This window comes from Mixophyes fleayi, chromosome 5, assembly GCF_038048845.1.
Source record: "Mixophyes fleayi isolate aMixFle1 chromosome 5, aMixFle1.hap1, whole genome shotgun sequence".
In the NCBI taxonomy this organism is placed as follows: Eukaryota; Metazoa; Chordata; class Amphibia; order Anura; family Limnodynastidae; genus Mixophyes; species Mixophyes fleayi.
This window is the reverse complement of record NC_134406.1, coordinates 26715918-26738495: the sequence shown is the minus strand read 5'-3', so window position 1 is coordinate 26738495 and position 22578 is coordinate 26715918. Positions and strand designations below refer to the sequence as shown.

Genomic DNA, 22578 nt, shown 5'->3' with positions numbered 1-22578 from the left:
AAAAATTAAAGATAATATACAATGCAGAAATTAAGCTCGAACTAACTTTAAAATTGTAAAAAATTTACCTTTACTGAAATTCACATTTTTAATCTAATCTACAGTTGGATAATTGATCGCAAATTTTCAAACTTTAGAAACGGTTCGACAAACCAGTTTGAGAATCACTTTTTAATTTTCAATATCTCTAATAATAAATACAGGGCCAAATCTGGCTCATAGACCGCTAATTAGACAATCTCTGCTTTAAATGCTTAAGGATGGTTTAAACTTCATCTTTCATTTACTTCTCTCCTTCTAAAATGACATTTCTCCACATATGAATGAAGAACACATAATTAGTTTTATTAAGTAGAAGGTCACATAGACATTAATCTGACATGATCTGTGATGAAAAAAAAAAAAAAAAAAGTTACTCTGCGTAATTAAATATAAAGATGAAAGAGATGGCAGATCCTGAGAAGTTCAATGTTCCTTTCAAGATCAAATTCAAGACCTTTTCAAAACTGTATTAAATTGTATTTCAAAGTAGAACTGATCCAATATATAGTAAAGATCTGTCTGACTCCATCACAGTCTCCTTTTATCAGCCTTTGATTCATTACAATGGAAATGTGTGAGCAACTTACAGGCAGAAAGACACAATAACTGGGAGTTAATCCACTATAAATGGTTTCTGTTCAGGGAGATTATATCCAGATGATGCTCTGCCAGTCATCAGTATCATAACTTCCAAGCGAACCATTTGGACAAGTCCAGTGACTGCATGTCATGAAAGACGTCCCTATTAAAAGTGGGACATGAACTCTAAATAAATCTGTTACTGGTCAGTCTGAATTAGTCTTCATTTTGCCTATACACCTTGCTTTGGTGATTTTACTGGTTTTCAGTGAATGAATAGTCTGCATTTTCAAAAAACATCTGCCCACCATGTATAAGGGGTGGGTACAAGGTAAACTTTGCTTTGTTTTGCTGCGCAATATATTCAGCACTAAGTGTTTAAAAGAAAAGTCTTACTAGATGCATTGACTGGGATACATTTCAAAGAACAGTTATCCCATAGAGAGTATTAATTTGCTTGGTATCAGTTCACTTTCACCACCTCCACCATTTATTTATATAGCGCCACTGATTCTGCAGCGCTGTACAGAGAACTCATTCACATCATTCCCTGCCCCATTGGAGCTTACAGTCTAAATTCCCTAACATACACACACATACTCACACACAGACAGACACACACTAGGGTCAATTTTGATAGCAGCCAAATAACCTACCAGTATGTTTTTGGACTGTGGGAGGAAACCGGAGCACCCGGAGGAAACCCACTCAAACACAGGGAGAAAATGCAAACTCCACACAGATAAGGCCATGGTCGGGAATTGAACTCATGACCCCAGCACTGTGAGGCAGAAGTGCTAACCACTTAGCGACTGTGCTGCACTTTCTATGGTGAAGACATGCTAATATTTTATAGTGCACTGCAGAAGGAGGTCCAGGTTAGTACTTGTGGCTCAGCAACGGAGAGCGACTGTTCCGCATGCAGCACGCCAGCCATGCCCTCTTGTCTTGGGAAAAGCAGATGGATTTGCTTTGCACCAATCACAAGCCATCGCGGTGGACTAATTAGAAACCGCTAGGATGAGCCAATTGGTGCTCACCATGTCCCTCAACAAGCAAATAATAGCCACTCTGGGTGGGCAGTGCAATCCGATGAAGGAGCAGGAAGAAAGATGACATTGAGGAACCTGGAATCAAAAACAGGCACAAAGACCGGTGAAGATGTCCTGGTCAACAGATGGTCGGAGGAAGATGGGAGAGTGCACAGGCAGCCATCAGCACCACTGACCAGCGGCACTGTGCCCTCTCCTTACTCCTGTCCAGCAGCGGGACCAGGTAAGGCTTCTGTGTGCATTTATGTTGAGTCATCTGTTCAGTCCTGGGATTCAGTTTGCCACCACTAGGCCTCATTAGCGGCCAGACTTTGGTATAGGCCATATGCGTCACCCATGTGTCCACAGGCTTCTGCTCCTCTGTCTCAGGCCAAAGTTGATACCCAGGCCTCTGTTAGTTTTCTGCTAACAGTTTCTGCCAGTGTTGGGCTGCATTTAAGTAGGTGGTTAACAGTCAGGCCTCAATTAAAGGTAGGATGCCCCAACCCCCTGTGTATTTGTTTATTGTGTAAACTGTTATTGTTTTGGTTTCGGCTTGTGGAGTGATAGTCAATTACTAGGTATGCACAGGCAGTTTAGTTTAGGTTTAGATTAGTGCACAGGGTCAGAATAGAGAGGTAGGTGTGTTTTATCCTTAGGAGCAGTTCAGAGTGTTGGTAGTAAGTATCTGCCAGCATGAACAGTAGAGTGGGTCATCGAAGGAAGATAGGACTCCAGTGCCATCAGAAATTCCTATGGTGAGCATTTTCTGCGTGGGTATGCATATCCTGGGTGTACCCCGTGGAGATGTGTGGAAGAACACCTGTCTAAATATAGCCAATTGGATTTCCTCTTGTTAGCGGAGAACAACGGCACGGCCCCAGCACTCGAGATGGGGTTTCTGTCCCCTTCCCTCTGCCAAGTATCTCGGACATTGCCCATTTTGGTCAGGGGCCATGAATAAACACTTTGCTTTGTACTGTAACAGTGAAATTAATAAAACTCTGAAAGGGCAGTGGTTTATTGAAAAGTGGGTGCTGGTAGATTAGGATAGGGTAAGAGGGGGGACCTAAAAGAGTTCTTCCATATCAGAACATTTCTTTTTGTTTTTGTTCTGGATGTCTAAACATTTCTGGGAGAGCACCACCCACGAAAAGCTAAAATATAGATGCTTATAGACATTATATATAGGGATGTTTCCTGTGTGGATGATCAATCTTTAATTAGTATTATGGGTACATAAGAGCAAGCTTACATAGGGCTAAGTATGGAGCCTATATAGCCCTAGATGGAGATTAATTATTTTTTTTTGCTAATAATGCTCCATTTCTTGCAGAAAAAAGATGTTGAAATTCAAAAATATTTTGCTATCTACATATGCATTTTTGGGTTTGCAGTAAAATAAAACACAAAAAGCATAAAATACATTAAGCTGTAGCTTATTCCACAGAGATATCCTAAAATGGGCCAGACAAAACCTACGGGTACCTTTTGGAAGTAATTAGAAAAAATAAATTGATTTCAAGCAAGTGAGCCTCTTTGGAACAGAACTCACCTGTGGTGGAGTCGCAGATGCCTGCGATATATAAATAAAAATCATAAAAACAAGCTTCAATACAGACAATGTATTCTCCTCTTTTACATCACTGTGTGAACTGTAATGATGCAATGATATGAAGGACAACTCTCTGAGGTCAGACAGAAGTTTGTCGCCAAGCATGGACAATCTCAAGGCTACAAATTAAGATCCAGCGATCTTGATGTTCCCGTTTCCATCATACATGAGGAAGTTTAAGGCTGATGGCACTGTAGCCAACCTCCCCGGTTGTAGCAGCAAGAGAAACTTGATTGAAGATTGTAGGGCAGGATTGTTTAAATGTCAGAGAAAGCAACTCGATCAACTACCAAACAGAATCAAGCTGATCTTCAGAAAAAGGGTACGACAGTTTCAACTTGCACCATCTCAATTAATCATCTCAATTATGATAGTAGTTTAACTGCTGAGCAAAAGACATAAGAAAGGTAATCTGGTCATATTTCTGGGAGAATGTCCCGTTGACATATGTGATCAATTTTTTGGTAAAGTACATCATCCCTAGGTTTACAGAAAGCAAAATGAAGATAACACCTTTCCTACTGCAAACATGGAGGTGGTTCAGTGATGTTTTGGCGGGGATTGTACCGCATCTGGCACTGCGGGTCTTGATCAAGTACATGGCATCATGAAAACTCGAGATTACCAAGACATTTTGGAGCACAGTATTGAAAGTAGTGTCGGAAAGCTGGTTCTCTATCTAAAGTTATGGGTCTTCCAGCAGGACAATAATCCCTAACATTCTACAAAAAGCACCCAGGAATGGCTCAAGCCAAGACGCTGTATAGTTCTGAAGTGGCCACTAGGGAGTCCAGGTCATAATCCAATTGTGGAGAGATCTGAAAACAGAAATTAGGAGAAGGTTCTCTTCAAATCTCAGATAACTTGACAAGTTTGCACAAGAAGAGCGGACCAAACTTTGTTCTCACTCAGCTTGGTCCACAACAATGGAATGAATGGAGTAAAAACATCGATGGCTCCTGTCCTTTGTTGGTTACCTGAAGAGTTTTTCATTATGCCTTGCAGCTACCTGTTCTTAACTTGGTAAGGATAATTTCACTGTAGCATGTGATGGGTTGAATAAAAAAGTTTAATCTGCACTATGGAGCACCCACTTTCTCTTTGTCCCTTTTAGATTTTCTGCCCTGAGAATAAACACTGGGCATTCGCAAGGGACGTAATAGATCCTTGGAGATTTCTAGAGCTTATAGACATACGCCTATGCTTGGACTGAGCTTCAGTTTATTGGAACTTAATTTGAGCACTTGTTTGTACAATGCCATCATAAATGGAACCATCGATCTTATTAACAAGAAATTGAAACAAAAGAAAAAAAACCAATACAGGTTATTGAATTTATAATTGACGTACATTTTATTAAAATGTTAAGAATACCAGTAAGACCTTTTATTTTAAGTCAATATAATGATTTCTCAATAGAAGTAATTGGGCAGCATAACAACATTCATTCTGCATGGAGTGTATCAGAATGCCACAGCATTTGGCAGAATACAGGGTGTTCTGCTCTCCGTGGTCGGCACAATGTAAAGAGTGCTACAGAAAACTGTACAGGAGACTGAATAACATCCTACCTTTCACACAAAGCTAAAGGAATAAAAGAATACAAAAAAACACACCCACGCAAGCAATTATGTTAGGCTGCACCTTAAACGCGTGGTAAATGCTGTATTTAAACAATGTAGAACACACTTTACAAATGCTTTATAAACCATGTTTTCTTATTTTTGTTTATTGCAACTGGTAAAAAAAACCAAGAATATAAGCATTGCCTCCTCTAGACTCATCGTAGTCTGGCTCTCAATTCATGGCCTATATAATTATCTTGTATTTTAGGATGCAACCCACAATATATGTGGCATCTTCATACAAAACCTTCTACAGCAGTTACCATAAGATTAGCACAGGAATGCTTGGAAACGCCACCTAGTGGGCAGTTCTTAGTATCAGTGAAGTGCACAATCTGTGAGTTGGGATACTAACTTGGGTCCCCTTCTATATTGGGAACCATCTATTTTGGGGTCCCTGGAAAATTGCACAATGACCCTACAATAGTGGTCGCCAAACAATGACACACCGACACTTAAGGTAGCAGCTAAAGTAAAGATTGGGTACTACTGCTCTAGGGAACATTTAGTTCCTATTTATTTTGGTAACATGTTTTAATTACATCTAAAACAATCATCTCTTACAATGCTGTCAGCAAACATATTTCTGAGACTATGAAAGTGCAATTTCTGTAACCAGGCTATATGAGTCATACCGCTTTGTGTTCCTGTTACAGTATTATGTTGGCTAGCAGTGCATTAACAAGACAATGTTTCAAGCGAAAGGATTATTCCTGAAACGTTCTGAAAATCAACAAAACATGCAACATGATTTGGGGGAAAAGTTCTGCAATAAAATCGGATTATTATTTATCAGAAGCAAAGATTCTGACCCAGAGTCACTGGTTACCTTTGAGGCGATGGCTTAGGATTTGTTCCAGAATTGAGGCAAAGTTTAAAAATTCGGGTGCAGAATCATCAATTGTCTCAAAGCAGGACCTGTCAATCAGGGTCTTTACAGAGAACCTGGAAATTAGAAAAGAAAAATCAGTTACACAGCTCATACGAAGTTGTATAAACTTACAGTCACACGGCAGTAACACAGAATTACAGTACAAGGCTTCCAGTGTTATAAAGTAAACCAAAGGGTTGATGTTCATGACCCAAATATTTTAAATTGTAAATGAATAAAGGTAAACCTACAAAGAGGAAATGTAGCAAGTGATGACGCCTAGCATACAAGTGCACTGGTGTAATTTGTTAGATCTATGTTTGACCAAGGGATTGCTTAAACACTAGTTACCTTGTCCTACCTTCTCTATGTAGGACCTGTGGGTCTACTGTATTCTGCATAGCTTTGAGCCTCTCTACTATTATTGTTTTGCATCATTTTAAGTTGTGAACAGTAAAAACAATGTTAAAGTATGCATTTGTGGGCGCTCACACTTAAAAACTCTGAATGGATCTCAATATTCTACTTTTACACAGCAAACAGTGTATGTATAGCTTACGAGTCATAAAATGTTGTGACAATAATCAGATCACCCTATGTGGCAATGCAGAGGCAGAACTAGCGAGCTGTGGGCCCCGGTGCAGGGAAGCGTTGAGGATGGATCCGGGGCCCACAGCTCGCTAGTTCCCTGTGCAACAGGCCCAATTATCTCCATGGGCCCCCGATACACGGCACCTGCTGCACCACTGTGGCAATTTTAATCATATCCCAAAGCGAGAGACCCAACAGTTCTTGCTATTGTTTCTCTCCTCATGTGACGCAGTTCCAAAGGTGTCCAGCGATTCCTCGAAAAATGAAATGCGTGAGAAATGCATATGCAAAAACAAAACAAAAAAAAACCCAGAAAAAAATAGTGTAGTTTTTTAATTTTGTTTTACTAAAGCATACCACGTAAAATTTACCGCATTCTAATAAATTATTATTATTATTAACATTTATTTATATATCTTGTGAAGAATGGAGGTGCCGAGTTAAGAGATATTTTGAAACAAATGAAGAGATGTATGTTGGTGCAGTTTTGTATTATAGTAGAAGTATTTTAAATTGGATTTGGTAAAAAACAAAAAAACAAAAAAAAAAAAAACAGTCAATCAATGTAGAGACTCAGAGCGGATCAGCAGTGTAAGAGCAATTTGCAAAGAAAGTCAAATCTAGCCGCTCAAAACCCGTACAGGACAGTGTCCTGAAAACTTAGGGATTGGAGTGTTTGACATTGTTCATCACTCTATTCTCATACAAATGAAGCAAACAAATCCAGGTGAATTATTAGAGTAATGGCCTTTAGATTAAGAGTGATCAAATCTTACTTTCAGGACATAAAACTTTACATATTTTTTCACCAAAGGTAATTTGCTTTTAGTTAAAAATACTGCTCTATATAATTTTTTACGTTTTTTCCATATATACATATATCACCTTGTTCATGTCTTGAGGAATCTCTGGACACCTTTGGGACTATCATGAGGAGAGAAACAATAACAAGAACTGTTGGGATTCTCGCTTTGGGATATAATTATGAACATTGCCACATAGGAAGATATGTATTATTCTCAATTATTCTTAATATTTAATGTTTTCTTAAATATGTAATTTAATGTAATCTTATTATTGTCACACCATTGTATGGTTTATAAACTATAGAAACACTGTATGCTTTGGAAAATAGAATATTGAAATCCGTTGAGGGTTTTTTAAGTGCGAGCGCCCACGGATGGACACTCTATATTGTTTACGCAGTGTGAAAGAGTGTGGTGGCACTTTGTGTTTACATTTGAGGCACATAGGAGCACTCTAAAGTCTATTTGTGCTATAGTTGTGCTAAGTTATGAACATATTTATAAAGTGGCATATTTTTAATAAAATATTTTTTCACTGTGTGTGTGTGTGTTTATTTTACATTGGCAGCCATGGATAGCATCATCATCATCATTTATTTATATAGCGCCAACATATTCTGTAGCGCTTTACAATTGGGGACAAATACAGTAAGAAACAAACTGGGTAAAACAGACAGAGGTGAGAAGACCCTGCTCACAAGCTTACAATCTATTGGACAATGGGAGTTTGATACATGAGGTTAAGTCTACATTTTGCATTTCGGCCCAGCCAGACTGCAAAGGTAAAAGTGACTCATAAGCTAAATGATCCCGTCACACAACAATGTTGGTCAGGGGGTAGTTGTCTTGTGTGAAATTGTGTAACGGGTGGTAATAGGGTAATGTAGTGAGGTTAAGAGGGTGGTTGAGGAATATTATCAGCTTGTCTGAAGAGGTGGGTTTTCAGAGAACACTTGAAAGTTTGTAGACCAGAGGAGAGTCTTATTGTGCGAGGGATATGCTGGCAATTGTAGTTCATCCAGTGCCTGAATATCCAATACGCAGTGCACCATGCTGTTTATCACCCCAATTTTGAAACTACCAGCCCAGACTATGAGCACTAGTGCTGTGACCACTTGTTTTTTTTTTGTTTGTTTGGGTTTTTTTTTTTGGGGGGGGGGGGCAGTGGAGAAAAGATGCTGTGTATAAGGGGGAGGGGGTACTTCAGACCCTCATTGTCTCTTTATCCCTGAGCCTCAGATGAAAAAAATCTCCCTTCCCTGCAAAACCAGGAGGTTTGCCCTGGGATCCATCGAATGTTCACTCCGGGTGACTAAATCTGAATACTCACTCCTAAAGCATACACTTCATCTTAGAAAAAAAAGGCCACAGTGATCCTTCGGCAATTGGCTCACTGGGAACCACTCTGACTCCAGGCCAACAGTACTTAACTTAGGCCGTGCCATGATAGTGTGGTCACTTCTGAGAAGCACACAGGAGCAGGCAATGGGGAAAGACATGAGCAGATTATACAAGTCCAGTCAGTGGACCGTGCCCAGGGGAGGGCTTGCAATTTTTAGCCCATAGGTCAAGACTTGACTCAACAGCCTATTAGGAACATTTTAAAGGAAAAAAAAAAAATGTAGGTGGCCCAGTGACCCAGCCCAAGGTAGTCCCACTATGGAACCAGCGCCCTCCCCCCCACCCCTAACCATACCACCTAATAAGATATAGATAAGTGGCATTGGGATTGGGTCAGGAAGTTATTACATCAAGTCTTATCTTGTTTGGTCCTATCATAGTGACAAAATATTTGCATAATATTTTTGGGAATGTCATATTCAAATGCTAATAGTGAACAAATAGCTCCAACACTAAATGGATGTTACAGTAGCGAGCCAAATGATAATGTACAGTTAATAGACGTTCAAATTAAAACAAACACTAACGATTGATGAAAGAATGTAAACGGTCATTACTGCTTCAAGTAAATGGAAGAAATCGATTCAGAGGAAAGTTATTTAGGATATTTCTCAGAGGTCCTTGCAGGTTTTCCGTTTCAGACGTTGGCTTGTGCTCTGCATTCCTCATTCACACGTATCTGTTAGAGTGTGTCCGATAGCATCTCTGGGGAGACGGCTGGAGCTGGGCTGTGTTCAAGCAGACTCTGCCTTGTCTTGTCACAAACCTCTCAAGAAAAGCATCTGGCACACAAATATGGATATAAACAATAATTTTGCTTTTCTTCTCGCATGTGGAGCAGTCAGATAGGAATTGAAAAGGCTGAGTAACTTGTTCACCAGCAACTGGCTTTTCTCTGTGATGAAAGTTAATTACTTGTAAAATTCAGCTCTTGGTGACAAGCGATTCATCACAAGGAAATGATTTCCACGTACATGTTTCCTGTTTCAATTTATAATCTCTCTGGGTCTCTTCAGTTCTGCTGGGTTGTCTTTTTGGCCATAACTACAGTTCCCCTGTGAGTATTACAAGCTCTAAACCAATTACCTAGAAGGTGGTGATTTCTGAAGCATGTAGTCTGTTCTGCAGAGATATGCAGAAATAAGATCAGTTTCCATCTTCTGGAATTTATTCAATCTGAAGAAATGATTCACGGATTTTGCCCTATTTCTTTCTAAAACAATGGAAAGAGTTAGGGAGAATTATAAGTTACTTTCTAATGACAATATGCATTATGAAGATATACAGTTTAGGAAAGTTTCAGCTTCTGGGAAATGGATTACTCAGAAGTCAATTCTACCCAATAGGAGTTGCTTATTGGCTCTATCCCTCTAATGCTGTAAGCTCTGTTTTATGTGTGTGTTAAACATAAAACTCAAGTTGTTTTATGTAAAGGAAGAACTCCAACCTCCACCGCTTCTCATACCCGAAACAGTAGAAGCAGTGGGTAGAGGATCTGAAGTCCAACCCTACATCTGGTCACATGATGCTGCAGATCCCAATTACTTTATAGGCGGGAACTCCGAGAAGACATCATCATGTTATCAGATGCCGGGTGGGAATCCTCTACCAGTCTGTTCAACTATGCAAGCTAAAAGAATCATTGGGGACAACAAGACAGCATGCCTGCTTTTAAACTGCTACACTGTCCTTCCTGTCTGTCCACAAAACTATAATATGCTGCGGGCACTCAGTGCAGAGATAAAAGCACCGACTGCCACTGTTGTATCTGCTCAGCTGTTAGGCTGGGTGCACGCCACAGAAAGTTTCTCCCGATGCAATATCCTTAACGATTTCACCAACGACTGATAGTCCTGATCAGCATGGTCGATTCATGTGCTCTTCATCTGTCATAACCATCTGCTGAAAAGATTGTGACTCTGTAAACTGTATGGAGATCCAGTCGGGAGTGCATACACACTGCAGAAGAGGAACGACACCGTTCCATCGTGGAACGAGATTTTTAGTCCGTTAATCAAATGATACAATGACCTTTGGAATGATCATCGATGGAGCGTACACACTAATGCGAGAAGAAGAACAGACGTTTCTTGTGTGATTGGCCTGATGATCAAGTGAATAACCTGTAGGGTGTACCCATCCTAACTTATAGATCGGCGCCCATGGAGAACCCAAATGGGATACCAGAAACCCACAGCATAAGCTCTGCGCACATACATTCTCGGGAACCTTCTCTCCCCATAGTTAGAGAGAAAACAAGTGGGATTCAGCTGCACTTTACAGGATCACGTAACAAAATACATGTCCCAATTTTGAGCGTATGCTCTATTATTTATATATTTAAGGATTTAAAAAAAAAAAAAAAAAAAAAACACTTTTAAAATGTTTATTTACAGTGTATTATTTTAGGGACCGGGATAGAACTGAATCTTTATCATGAAACAAACAAACATTATTAATAGATAAACGTCTGTATGTGCAATAACTGTTCAGTATTCAAGATATGTCTTCAGGGAAAGGTCATTTACTTTTCCCCTGTAAAGAATAGAAGATATGAGAGAGGACAGCACAGAGTCTCCGGGGATGTACTTTGTCTGTATCTCTGATAAACATGATCTACAGCAAAATAGGGATATATTGTGCTCTCCACGTCTAATAAATAAAATCAGGTGTGAAATAAGTGTGTAACCACATTACTAAACAAGAAGGAACTGAGCCTCTGCACTCACCCAAGACATTTTTATTAAATGACCAGAATTAGAAGTTTTTTGCTCGAGTTGGTCAATTGAACATATTTTGCAATATATGGAAGGAACATTCCTTGTATTTAATACAATAGTGCATCTTTAAGTAGCTGTAATAGTGTTAATATAATGTCTTAGGGAAGTGCTGGGGGTCAATACAATCTGGTTTTTAACCTTTTTTATTGCACACCACTTTAAGTAAGCCCATCACTTTCTTGAACCATCATCTTAAACTCCCTATAATACTACCAGATTACTACCCCTTACACAGTCTCTTTCTATTCCAAAACCCCCATTGCTGGTAGCAATTAAAGATGGCTGTGCTTTAGATCAGCTCTGCACCACACACCAACAAAATCACCTTCCCACAAATGTAAAAAAGGTAAACAAACATTCTCCCAGAGGATCTACTCTCAGTGTTCTAAGTGTATGTTTCCCCCCTCATTTACATCCGTTTACATACTCTCTCCCCTCCTGCACCCCCCCCCTCCACTTAAATTCTGAGGGAGCACCTTGCATAGTTATTTCACTCTTTATTATGTTGAATTTTTCTTTTCTCATGCTGTTTCCTCTTCAAATAAAGAGTTTAAAAAAAATAAAATAAAATAAAAGGTAAACACTAGCGAAGGGGGTTGGAAATTACAAGGTGGCGCCGAGCAGTGTCAAGACACCCAAAAAAAGGGTCTACTACATAACCTCTCAATTAAGCTGCATAATACAACGAGTTCAACAAGGTCAATGCGGTCAACCTCCTTTGGTGTGATCTCCACTGTTGGCTATTGTCCTGGCTCTGTTTCCAGCAAAGAATATGATACTAAAGAAAAACACCAAGCGGCGCACAGCTACGCCACAGGAAGGAAGATCCAAAAGGTGAGCAACTGCGGTATTCATTCCATTATCTACTATATAAAAGCCTAGTGGAGTGTGTCTGTGTGTGGGAAAAAAAAAACCAAGCTGCAGCGCCACCTGCTGGGCGAAGTTATACACTGACCTACTAAATTCTTTGTTTGTGGGGGAAAAAACTCAGAAAGGGCTGAAATTTGGTATACTAAGATGTTTTTAATTTGTTAATTTAATTTGTTAATTGTTAAAAGTGTTTATAAAGATTTTAAAAAAATATATATATATTTTAACCACGTTAAAAAAGGGCGCTTACGTCGGGAAGTAACGCTCTTCCCCTGAGGAGGCCTGGGCTATGGCCCAAATGCATGACAAGAACCTTTTTAACACCTTAAGTAGCTTGATTTGACTAGAATGCATGAGTATCATGCACGGGTTAACTTGTAGTGTATATCACCCTATTGATCATACCACCCTCAGTAGACCACCAGTTTTGGCCTGGTACTGTAACATAATGAAGCTTTGATAAGGGGCATGATTTTTAACTTGTAAACCATAAGGTTAAAAGCTTCAGTTAGGTATTATTTCTCAAACTGTTGAATTTATATGCCATAAATATCAGATGATATGCCCCTTTCACATTTCTAATATTGTGACAATCACAGCCTACAATATATAAATTAAAATTTAGTTTATTATAACAGTATCCAAGTTGTGTATAAGAAATTAAAACTACTTTCCACAATACGCATTTCTAATTCTGCAATTCGTTCCATATTGGCATGTAAACACGTTTTCTGGAAGACAATTGGGATTTGATGCGTGGGCTTTTGAACTAGTTCCAGTAGCTTTCCAAAATAAATTTTGTTGCAGCTTTCATGTGCTTTGATTTGCACATTATTATTTGATATTATATAAGCGTAGATGAACAGACGCTGTTTGGTAGTGGTTAAATTCTCTTCTGTGTTTTATTATTTTCTCTTCAGGATAGCAGAAATATTTACAGCAGTGATTTTCTTAAATGCGACAATCTTCCCCTCGCCATCATGAAACGACTTCTACCCACAAACTTTACATCGCCATGGCAACAAGATGGTGCACCGTCCCCTACAGTGTCCTATGCGGAGCAAACCTTTACTGGAATCCACACGTACCTATATGTTTTTATAAACTTTGTTATTGAGTGACAATATATAGCATAGGATATATACTCCATACCCTTTGTTTTCATGTCTGTATTTATTTTGTCTACCTTGTATGTCCCTGTTTTATCTACTGTATGGAGCAAGGGAGCACCGTAGCACCTAGAACTCTATGATAATAATAATAATATTATTAATAATAATGATATCATCCTTTTTGCCAATATTTACTTTTTCCCCAAGATTATCCAGAACAGTAAATCTGAAAACAACAGAAAATGCCTCCCTAAAATTGATATTTGTTTTTCAAATCTCTGCCTCCTGAATCCTGCTGCCTGAGAAATTGCCTCCTTATAAGACTTGTCCGGATTGGTCTGAAGGTGCCCATATGTGTAGTGATTCGGGAGACCAATTTGGTAGATATAATTGTACCAAAATATTCGTGGTGTGTCCAAATCGACCCGACTGGCATCAAACAGAGGTTGGTCTGGACTGCCAGGACCTTGGTCAGGTAGAGTGTACGGTCATCAACCAAACAGGATGTAGAGTCAGTCACATACTTGGCCCTCAGTCCACGAGACACCCAATCTGCATGGCTAAGAAACAGCTTAAAACAGCATTTCTCAAACTTTTTTGCACTGGGCCTCATACATTTCCTCAAAAAAAACCAAAAAAATAACACTCCACCTAGAACAAGTATTACTGCATTTATATAGAGGTGTATAGAACCTACCTGCCAACATTTTAGGTTATAGGTGGGCACCTAGATTGCCTTGGCACTACTGAAGCTCTTGTTTGGGAGGATTTGGCACAGTTTGGGTTAATCTGCCCAAACCAGAGCCAGATTAAGGTCTCATACCCACTCAGATGAATTTCATGTGTTTACATGAAATTCATTATAGAATTATAAATCAGTACACAGGTCTAAAAAATAGAATCCATTGTTTTAAAGTAACCCATTCCCACTTCTGTTTTTAATAGCGTTCATGTTACATATCTTGTTCCATTTACTTGTGCTTATCACAAGTAAATGCATTGGGGAAGCCTACCATGTCCTCAAAACACAGTAAAAAATGCTATTAACAAACGTGTTTCCGTTTGACATGCATTTTCACTCATGCTTTTACTTGTTTTTTTCTTAACCACTAAAGAAAACAAATGCCAGTGGGTATGAGGCTACGGTTGTATTTTCCCCACCAGCTACGGTTGTTGTTCTGCGACCTTATATATCAGTTGTTCCCCACACCTTTTAGATTGTAAGCTCATTTGGGCAGGGCCATCTTTACCTTCTGTTTCTGTCGTTTATGTGTGTTTATTTCTATCATGATTCCCTCAAAGTACAGTGCTGTGAAAATTGTTGGTTCTTTATAACTAAAAGATAGTAATAAAAGCCCACTGTACTCTAAGATTTTTCCCTCATCTGCCAGTCAGTGCTCTGAGGGAAAAGCTCAGGTGATGGCAAGTGTGCCAGGAACCTCTGCTTGTTAGTAGTTGGGCCTTGGCAAGGCAACATGCTCATGTTACCTTGCCTGTAAGCCTAGTTATAAAGAACCAACAATTTTCACAGCACTGTACTTTGAGGGAATCATGATAGAAATAAACACACATAAACGACAGAAACAGAAGGTAAAGATGGCCCTGCCCAAATGAGCTTACAATCTAAAAGGTGTGGGGAACAACTTATATATAAGGTCGCAGAACAACAACCGTAGCTGGTGGGGAAAATGTGTGTGTGGCTACTGTAAGTCAAAAGGATTGTGCATTGTGGTGGTGGTAGTGGTGGGGGCGGGAGGGGGGCTGCACAGAGTGCCAAACAAAGGGAGAGGCTTCTGTAAAACAAATGGTCTCTGCATATTGGACAGCTATTGAGGGGAAGTCTGTGCATAGTGACTGGAAATGTGGGGTCTGTGAGTTTTATGTACTGTTGTAATGTGCAAAGTATCTGATAGTAGGGGTTCTATGCAATAAATCATCTGTTAACAAGGCTTCTGTGTGTCGATTTGTTAAGTAACTGTCACATTTCAGTCAGTAGAAATCTGGACTGTTGGCAGGTATAGTCTATATACCATAGTTTAGTATATACCAGTGCAGTCCACCTCAAAGGGCATGCGTTTTATTGTGTAACAGTTAACATTTTATGTATTATACTGATTTGTTTGGTTCAGACCATCATGCTGGAGCAAACTAAACACAGTAAAACACAGAGGTCGGTTGCAAATTGCCTTGTGTGTTTTTTTCCTTTTTTTTTTTTATTGTACTTGAAATTTTGGGGATGTCTTTAGACCTCTTAATTTTACACTGTGACACCAGCACACTACGGGTGTGGTACACACGAACACCTTCTCGCTTTTTAACTTTGCAATTGTATGTTATAAATTGCCATCCTGACAATAAAAGCACACACGTTTCTTGTGACCCTAAAACTAAAGTAACGGAGACCAGCTCCCTACCCACCGGCCACTATCTGGCATTGGTCACACACATAAAAGAAAAAGACAGGTTTAAATAGTTTACACTCCTCCCATAGCCCTAACTTGGACAGATGACACACAAGAAAATGACAGAATCTGATTTTTTGCTATGGCCAACACAAACTGTTTCCCTTGCACCAGTTTCATAAATTTCCCATAAATAAAAGTAAATATTGTTCATGATAATTCAGCTAGTAAGGGCATTGTTCCATTGATATCCAATATGACATCAATCAAATCAGTAAGGCAACGCAGCTTTCAACTACACCTTCACCTAAGTGCAAATATTGATAAATTAAAGAAAATAAAAATAAGTGCTATTTATAAATCATGTTTTTCAAAGACTAAACGTACTGTTCTTCCAAGAAGAAACATACCTTGGAAAACATACAGTTATCCTTTATTGAATTAATGAATAAAAATGAAAGACTGCGGATATAGTTCACATCTTCATTACCTTCTTTAGGTTCAGCAGAAAAACTACATTACTTAGATAAACTTATTGTATTGAATTTAACAACACAACTTTCATCCCGATATGCATTTTCCTTAATTCCACCAGCTGTTACCTACTGACAAACCAATTAAATTATCAGTTTTGTCCTGTGGCCATAAACGCTACACTTCCATCCTAGGCTCATCTTTCCCATATTACCACAAAGATACTTTACTACATGCAATTCATTCCAGCCTGGGGGAACATTAACACGAATGAGGCACGCTCTGATGTTGTTGTTTTGTAGTTGGATAAAATGAAGCATAGAAAATGAGTTTAAGACGTTTGCTATGGCAAAGCATCTCAGTTTCTAATTTAAATGGGAAAAAAAAGGGTCTGTAAATCTAAATGTCGGGCACACTAAAGAGAATCGCCTGCGTCTATTAATTGTTACGCTCTTTTCACGCTATCCGGTCTTAATAGATCACACAGGTTGCCAATTAAAGGTTAAAACTTGAGAAAAAAAAAGTGGAATCAATGTTCTGAAAACTTCTGAAAGCTGCAGAATAGAGGTCATTAATTTTTAAATAAGGTCATCCATGCTCATGACCAATGGTTAAAGTAAATGTTAGGGTATTTAGTGTAATGTATATAAATTTATAGTAGACTCCTACATTGGCTTGGACATCTTCACGTGACCGGCCTTGTGATCATGTGTTTGGACAGTTTTTAGTGCTTTGGATCTAAAACAATATTAAGGTATTCTACTAGACTAAGTAAATAGTAAAATAGTCTCATCAGAGGTGGTAGATGCTAATACAGTAGAGCAACTTAACCATGCTTGGCATAGACATAAGGAAATCCTTAATAGAAATAAGAAATAAATAGGGTTGGAGGTTACCGTGGGTTAGAAAACAAGCAGACTAGATGGACCAAGTGGTTCTTATCTGCAGTCAAATTCTATGTTTCCATGTTTAAATGTTGCAGAAATAATTTCAATGGCATGATGAAAATAAAGTTTTTCCAGATGGTAACCTTTGTTACATTTATTCATTCTTTCATGAGTTACTACAGATATAATGTAGATCCATATTATCGTAAATTGATTGTTTTAAATAAGATGAAGGCTGGTGTCACACATTGCACCAGCTAAACCTGCATTATGGTCACTGTTCTCACCCGTTTCCCTCTTCCTGCATTCACTTGCTGGTCTGAACTGAGCATGCACACACCTGGTCTGCTCAATACTTCCTGCATTCTCTTGATTGGCTAATTGCCTGTCAGCTCTGTCTATTTAAAGCACCTGCTTCTCTACCAAGTTGCCAGATATTCAGGTCTACTCTCCTGTTCAGATGTGCTGTTCCCTGGCTCCTGTTTGCTGCCTGTTCTCTGAAGTGTTCAGCATTTCTGTCCGCAGATCATCACAGCCTCTGTGTCTTCTCCACTATCCTGTAGTTACGCTTTGCAGATTATTGCTACCTGTTCTCTGAAGTCTCCTGCACATCACCGCTACCAGTCTCCAGTATAACCTGCATACTCTCCTGCTGTTCCCTACTCTCAGTACATTGGCTCTACCATTGCCCTGGCAAACTGCATCTTAGTCTCTCAGTCATTATGCTACTTCTCGTCCGTGGAATTTTCAGTTATTATCTTGGTTCTCAATACAGCCTAGCTCATCACCCTCTAAGAGGGCTGCGACCTGTGGTCTGGGAGCAGCTAACTCCAAACTCCCTGGTGAATACCTCCCTCACCGTTAGACTCCGCACCTCTCAGGAGGCAATATCACGTGAGCCAACTGTACGGGTAATCCTCTAACCCTAACTCAGAGGCAGCTGGTCATTTTTGGCACTACTTTCAATAGCCTTCTTTTTTAGAACTTTCTCCTAGATGCTTCCAGACAACCAAAAACGAGTGAAGCCCATCATGAGGGAAGAGAGGGTTTGGCAAATTAAATTAATTAATTGGAATTAAATTTGGGCTACTAGTGGCGGGCTTGTTTTTGACTCATTTTTCCGTGTCAAATGGTGATAGGCAAGAATAAAATGATGCCTGACATACAAATTATTAACGTAAAGGAAGACCCATAAAGTAATTTTGCTCTGCCAGAGCAGTCTACACCGGCGGTTCCCAAACTGTGCACCGCGGCTCCCAGGGGTGCCGCGGCGCTGTCACTGGGGTGCCGCGGGCCAGACATAAAAAAAACCAAAACACAGTAACTTACCAATCCGTCAGGCGCCGGGACCCAGCAGCCGCCTCTCTCCTGCAGCTGTCACTGAATATCAACGTCAGTAACAAGCTGCAGGAGAGAGGAGGCTGCTGGGTCCCGGCGCCCGACGGATTGGTAAGTTACTATGTTTTGGTTTTTTTATGGCTGGCGCGGGGCAGAGTGAGAGGGATCGGGACAGAGGATGGTGACAGTGGATGGTGAGAGGGGGACAGAGGAGGAGAGCAGAGGATGGTGACAGCGGGGCAGAGGTTGGTGACAGAGGATGGTGACAGCGGGACAGAGGTTGGCGACAGCGGGAGAGAGGAGGAGAGCAGAGGATGGCGACAGCGGGACAAAGGAGGAGAGCAGAGGATGGCGACAGCGGGACAGAGGAGGGGGACAGAGGATGGTGACAGCGGGACAGAGGTTGGTGACAGCGGGACAGAGGAGAGGAGAGGATGGCGACAGCGGGACAGAGGAGGAGAGCAGAGGATGGCGACAGCGGGACAGAGGAGGAGAGCAGAGGATGGCGACAGCGGGACAGAGGAGGAGAGCAGAGGATGGCGACAGCGGGACAGAGGAGGAGAGCAGAGGATGGCGACAGCGGGACAGAGGAGGAGAGCAGAGGATGGCGACAGCGGGACAGAGGAGGAGAGCAGAGGATGGCGACAGCGGGACAGAGGAGGAGAGCAGAGGATGGCGACAGCGGGACAGAGGAGGAGAGCAGAGGATGGCGACAGCGGGACAGAGGAGGAGAGCAGAGGATGGCGACAGCGGGACAGAGGAGGGGGACAGAGGGGCAGAGGAGGGGGACAGAGGGGCAGAGGAGGGGGGCAGAGGAGGGGGGCAGAGGGGCAGAGGAGGGGGACAGAGAGCAGAGGATGGGGACAGAGAGCAGAGGAGGCACAGTGGGGCAGAGGAGGGGCACAGTGGGGCAGAGGAGGGGCACAGTGGGGCAGAGGAGGGGCACAGTGGGGCAGAGGAGGGGCACAGTGGGGCAGAGGAGGGGCACAGTGGGGCAGAGGAAGGGGACACAGCATGAGAGGGCAGAGGAGGGGGACAGCGTGACAGAGCAGAGGAGGGGGGACAGCGTGACAGAGCAGAGGAGGGGGGACAGCGTGACAGAGCAGAAGAGGGGGGACAGCGTGACAGAGCAGAAGAGGGGGGACAGCGTGACAGAGCAGAAGAGGGGGGACAGCGTGACAGAGCAGAAGAGGGGGGACAGCGTGACAGAGCAGAAGAGGGGGGACAGCGTGACAGAGCAGAAGAGGGGGGACAGCGTGACAGAGCAGAGGAGGGGGGACAGCGTGACAGAGCAGAGGAGGGGGGACAGCGTGACAGAGCAGAGGAGGGGGGACAGCGTGACAGAGCAGAGGAGGGGGGACAGCGTGACAGAGCAGAGGAGGGGGGACAGCGTGACAGAGCAGAGGAGGGGGGACAGCGTGACAGAGCAGAGGAGGGGGGACAGCGTGACAGAGCAGAGGAGGGGGGACAGCGTGACAGAGCAGAGGAGGGGGGACAGCGTGACAGAGCAGAGGAGGGGGGACAGCGTGACAGAGCAGAGGAGGGGGGACAGCGTGACAGAGCAGAGGAGGGGGGACAGCGTGACAGAGGGCAGAGGGGGCAGAGTGAGAGAGGGCAGTGTGTCTGGATGCAGAGGGGGTAGTGTGTCTGGATGCAGAGGGGGCAGAGTGTCTGGATGCAGAGGGGGCATTTTTGCATACAACTAAATAAGTATTTCTGTCCTGACCTAAATACTTAATACAATTTTTTGACCCATCTACTTCTAAAACAGGACTGCTCAATAATTATTTTGGAGGGGTGCCTTGAAAAAATTTGGAGACTCTAAGGGTGCCGCGAACTGCAAAAGTTTGGGAACCACTGGTCTACACAATCTCATCAGATCCATCAGTAAAAAAATAAAACATGCACTGCACCCACCTCAGATTCTCGCCAAAATCTCTAAACATACTCAAATACTACAAAAGTAAAACATAAACATCTCTAAGCATGTTCCAGACAACAAGTTAAAACTCATTCATTAACTGCAGACACACAGCACATTTAATTATGTGCAAAGTCACTCATTTGTCCACTTACCAGCTTAAAAATGTGCCCAGGGCAAACGTTCTGCACAAGTTTTACATTTTTCTACAAAAATATTTAATTCAGGTCTTAAAGCCATCCAAGCAAAGGGACATTGGGAAAAAAGAAAGTGCACCCTCTTTCAGATCTGTGTACTTACATATCAGGACTAAATTAACAGTCATCTAGTCCTCATCAAATTCTAAAGTTTGATAAATCTAATCTCATGTGACAAATTACAGATTTATTCAAACAAAAATAAAGCCTACAAGGAAAAAAAAAAAAACGCGTGAAAACTTACACTCCATGGTTCAGTAACTTGTAGAACCACCTTTAGCAACAGGAACTTCAAGTCAGTTGTGGATTCAATAACTCAAGGCATCCAGGTACGGGTAATGTAAAACAACCCCAAACCATCACTAATCAACCACTGTGCTTGTCTTGATATGGAGGTTTATAAACACACCAAATTAGATTTTTGGCCAAACACGGTGATCAGGAAGAACAACTCCACTTTGATCTGGTCTTTTCAGAGAACATTATTCCAGAAGTCTTTCATTTAATTCAGATGAAACTCTGTTGATCTAAGCTGCTGTGGTGTATTTTTTTATTGGACAGAAGAATCTCTTTCCTGGCTATCCGATCATAACAGCTGTACTTGCTCAGTCTTTTTCTGACGGTACAGACAAAAACTTTAAGATTCACCATGGTCATGCCTGGTTGATCCCTAGCTTTAGTTTTTAGGTTTCTTGGAGCCGAATGCTCACTTCTGGTAAGAGTGGCAGCTGTCTTCTCCATTTGGAAACAATCTCTTTCTCACTAGAAGATAAGCAGCAACAATTGCTTCTCTGAGTTCATTGCAGATATATTTTCCTCTTTGACATGCTATTGACAAAACCCTGAAAGGTCCGGACTAAAAGGTACTACTTTTATATAGAGGTGGCAGCACTTTCTGATGACCAAATAATGAATTTGGTTAGCAGCACCTGGCTCAAAATACCTTATTTATTTATACTGTAAGCTGTAAAGGTGTCCTTTTTGCACACATGGCTTCTTTGTTCGCTTATTTTTAGTTGAATAAATAAATCTGTCAAATGAGATTACATTTATCAATTTGTAGGACTTAATGAGAACTAGATGATGATTAATTATGTCCTAAAACATATATTAGGCTGATCACCACCTCAAGGATGTGTACAAATGTAAATATCTCATTCTGCAGCACAAAATCTAGTTTTGTGCACAGAGGCATATTCCCAGACCACATATAAAAAGTTATACCCCGGCATCAGGCCACACCAGGCTAATACACTTGTAGTGCCCTCACACCAGGCTAATACACTTGTAGTGCCCTCACACCAGGCTAATACACTTGTAGTGCCCTCACACCAGGCTAATACACTTGTAGTGCCCTCACACCAGGCTAATACCCTTGTAGTGCCCTCACACCAGGCTAATACACTTGTAGTGCCCTCACACCAGGCTAATACACTTGTAGTGCCCTCACACCAGGCTAATACACTTGTAGTGCCCTCACACCAGGCTAATACACTTGTAGTGCCCTCACACCAGGCTAATACACTTGTAGTGCCCTCACACCAGGCTAATACACTTGTAGTGCCCTCACACCAGGCTAATACACTTGTAGTGCCCTCACACCAGGCTAATACACTTGTAGTGCCCTCACACCAGGTTAATACACTTGTAGTGCCCTCACACCAGGCTAATACACTTGTAGTGCCCTCACACCAGGCTAATACACGTGTAGTGCCCTCACACCAGGCTAATACACTTGTAGTGCCAGGCTAATACGCGGTAGGTAAAAAGGTACTTGTCCTAAATCTAAAATATTGCTTCCTAGCCACCAATGTTTGTTCCCTTGTCTCCCAAACTCAGCTCCACTTGGCTTTTTAAAAAGGGTCAATACAAACTTACTTACTCATTTCATTTTCATTAAAATCTGAACGGTATAGTAGAACAGAGGCATGAACGAGCGGATACTGAGGGCAGAGATGTGGAAGTGGAGGGGGCCGTCTTCAGCTTTTAACATCGGAATGCATCAAGATTAAGACCTTACTACATTTTTAGTTCAT

The 22578-nt window shown here is 41.3% G+C and overlaps 1 protein-coding gene across 2 annotated transcripts in view; it reads right to left on the bottom strand.

Moving 5' to 3' along the window:
- The window catches only part of RUNDC3B (RUN domain containing 3B), a 149654-nt gene that overhangs the window by 77281 nt on the left and 49795 nt on the right, over nucleotides 1-22578 (bottom strand). For both annotated transcript variants that reach the window (XM_075211889.1, XM_075211890.1), the window contains exon 2: nucleotides 5722-5837. In XM_075211889.1, coding sequence (XP_075067990.1) covers nucleotides 5722-5837 — 116 coding nt within the window. The remainder of the gene's footprint in view (nucleotides 1-5721; nucleotides 5838-22578) is intronic.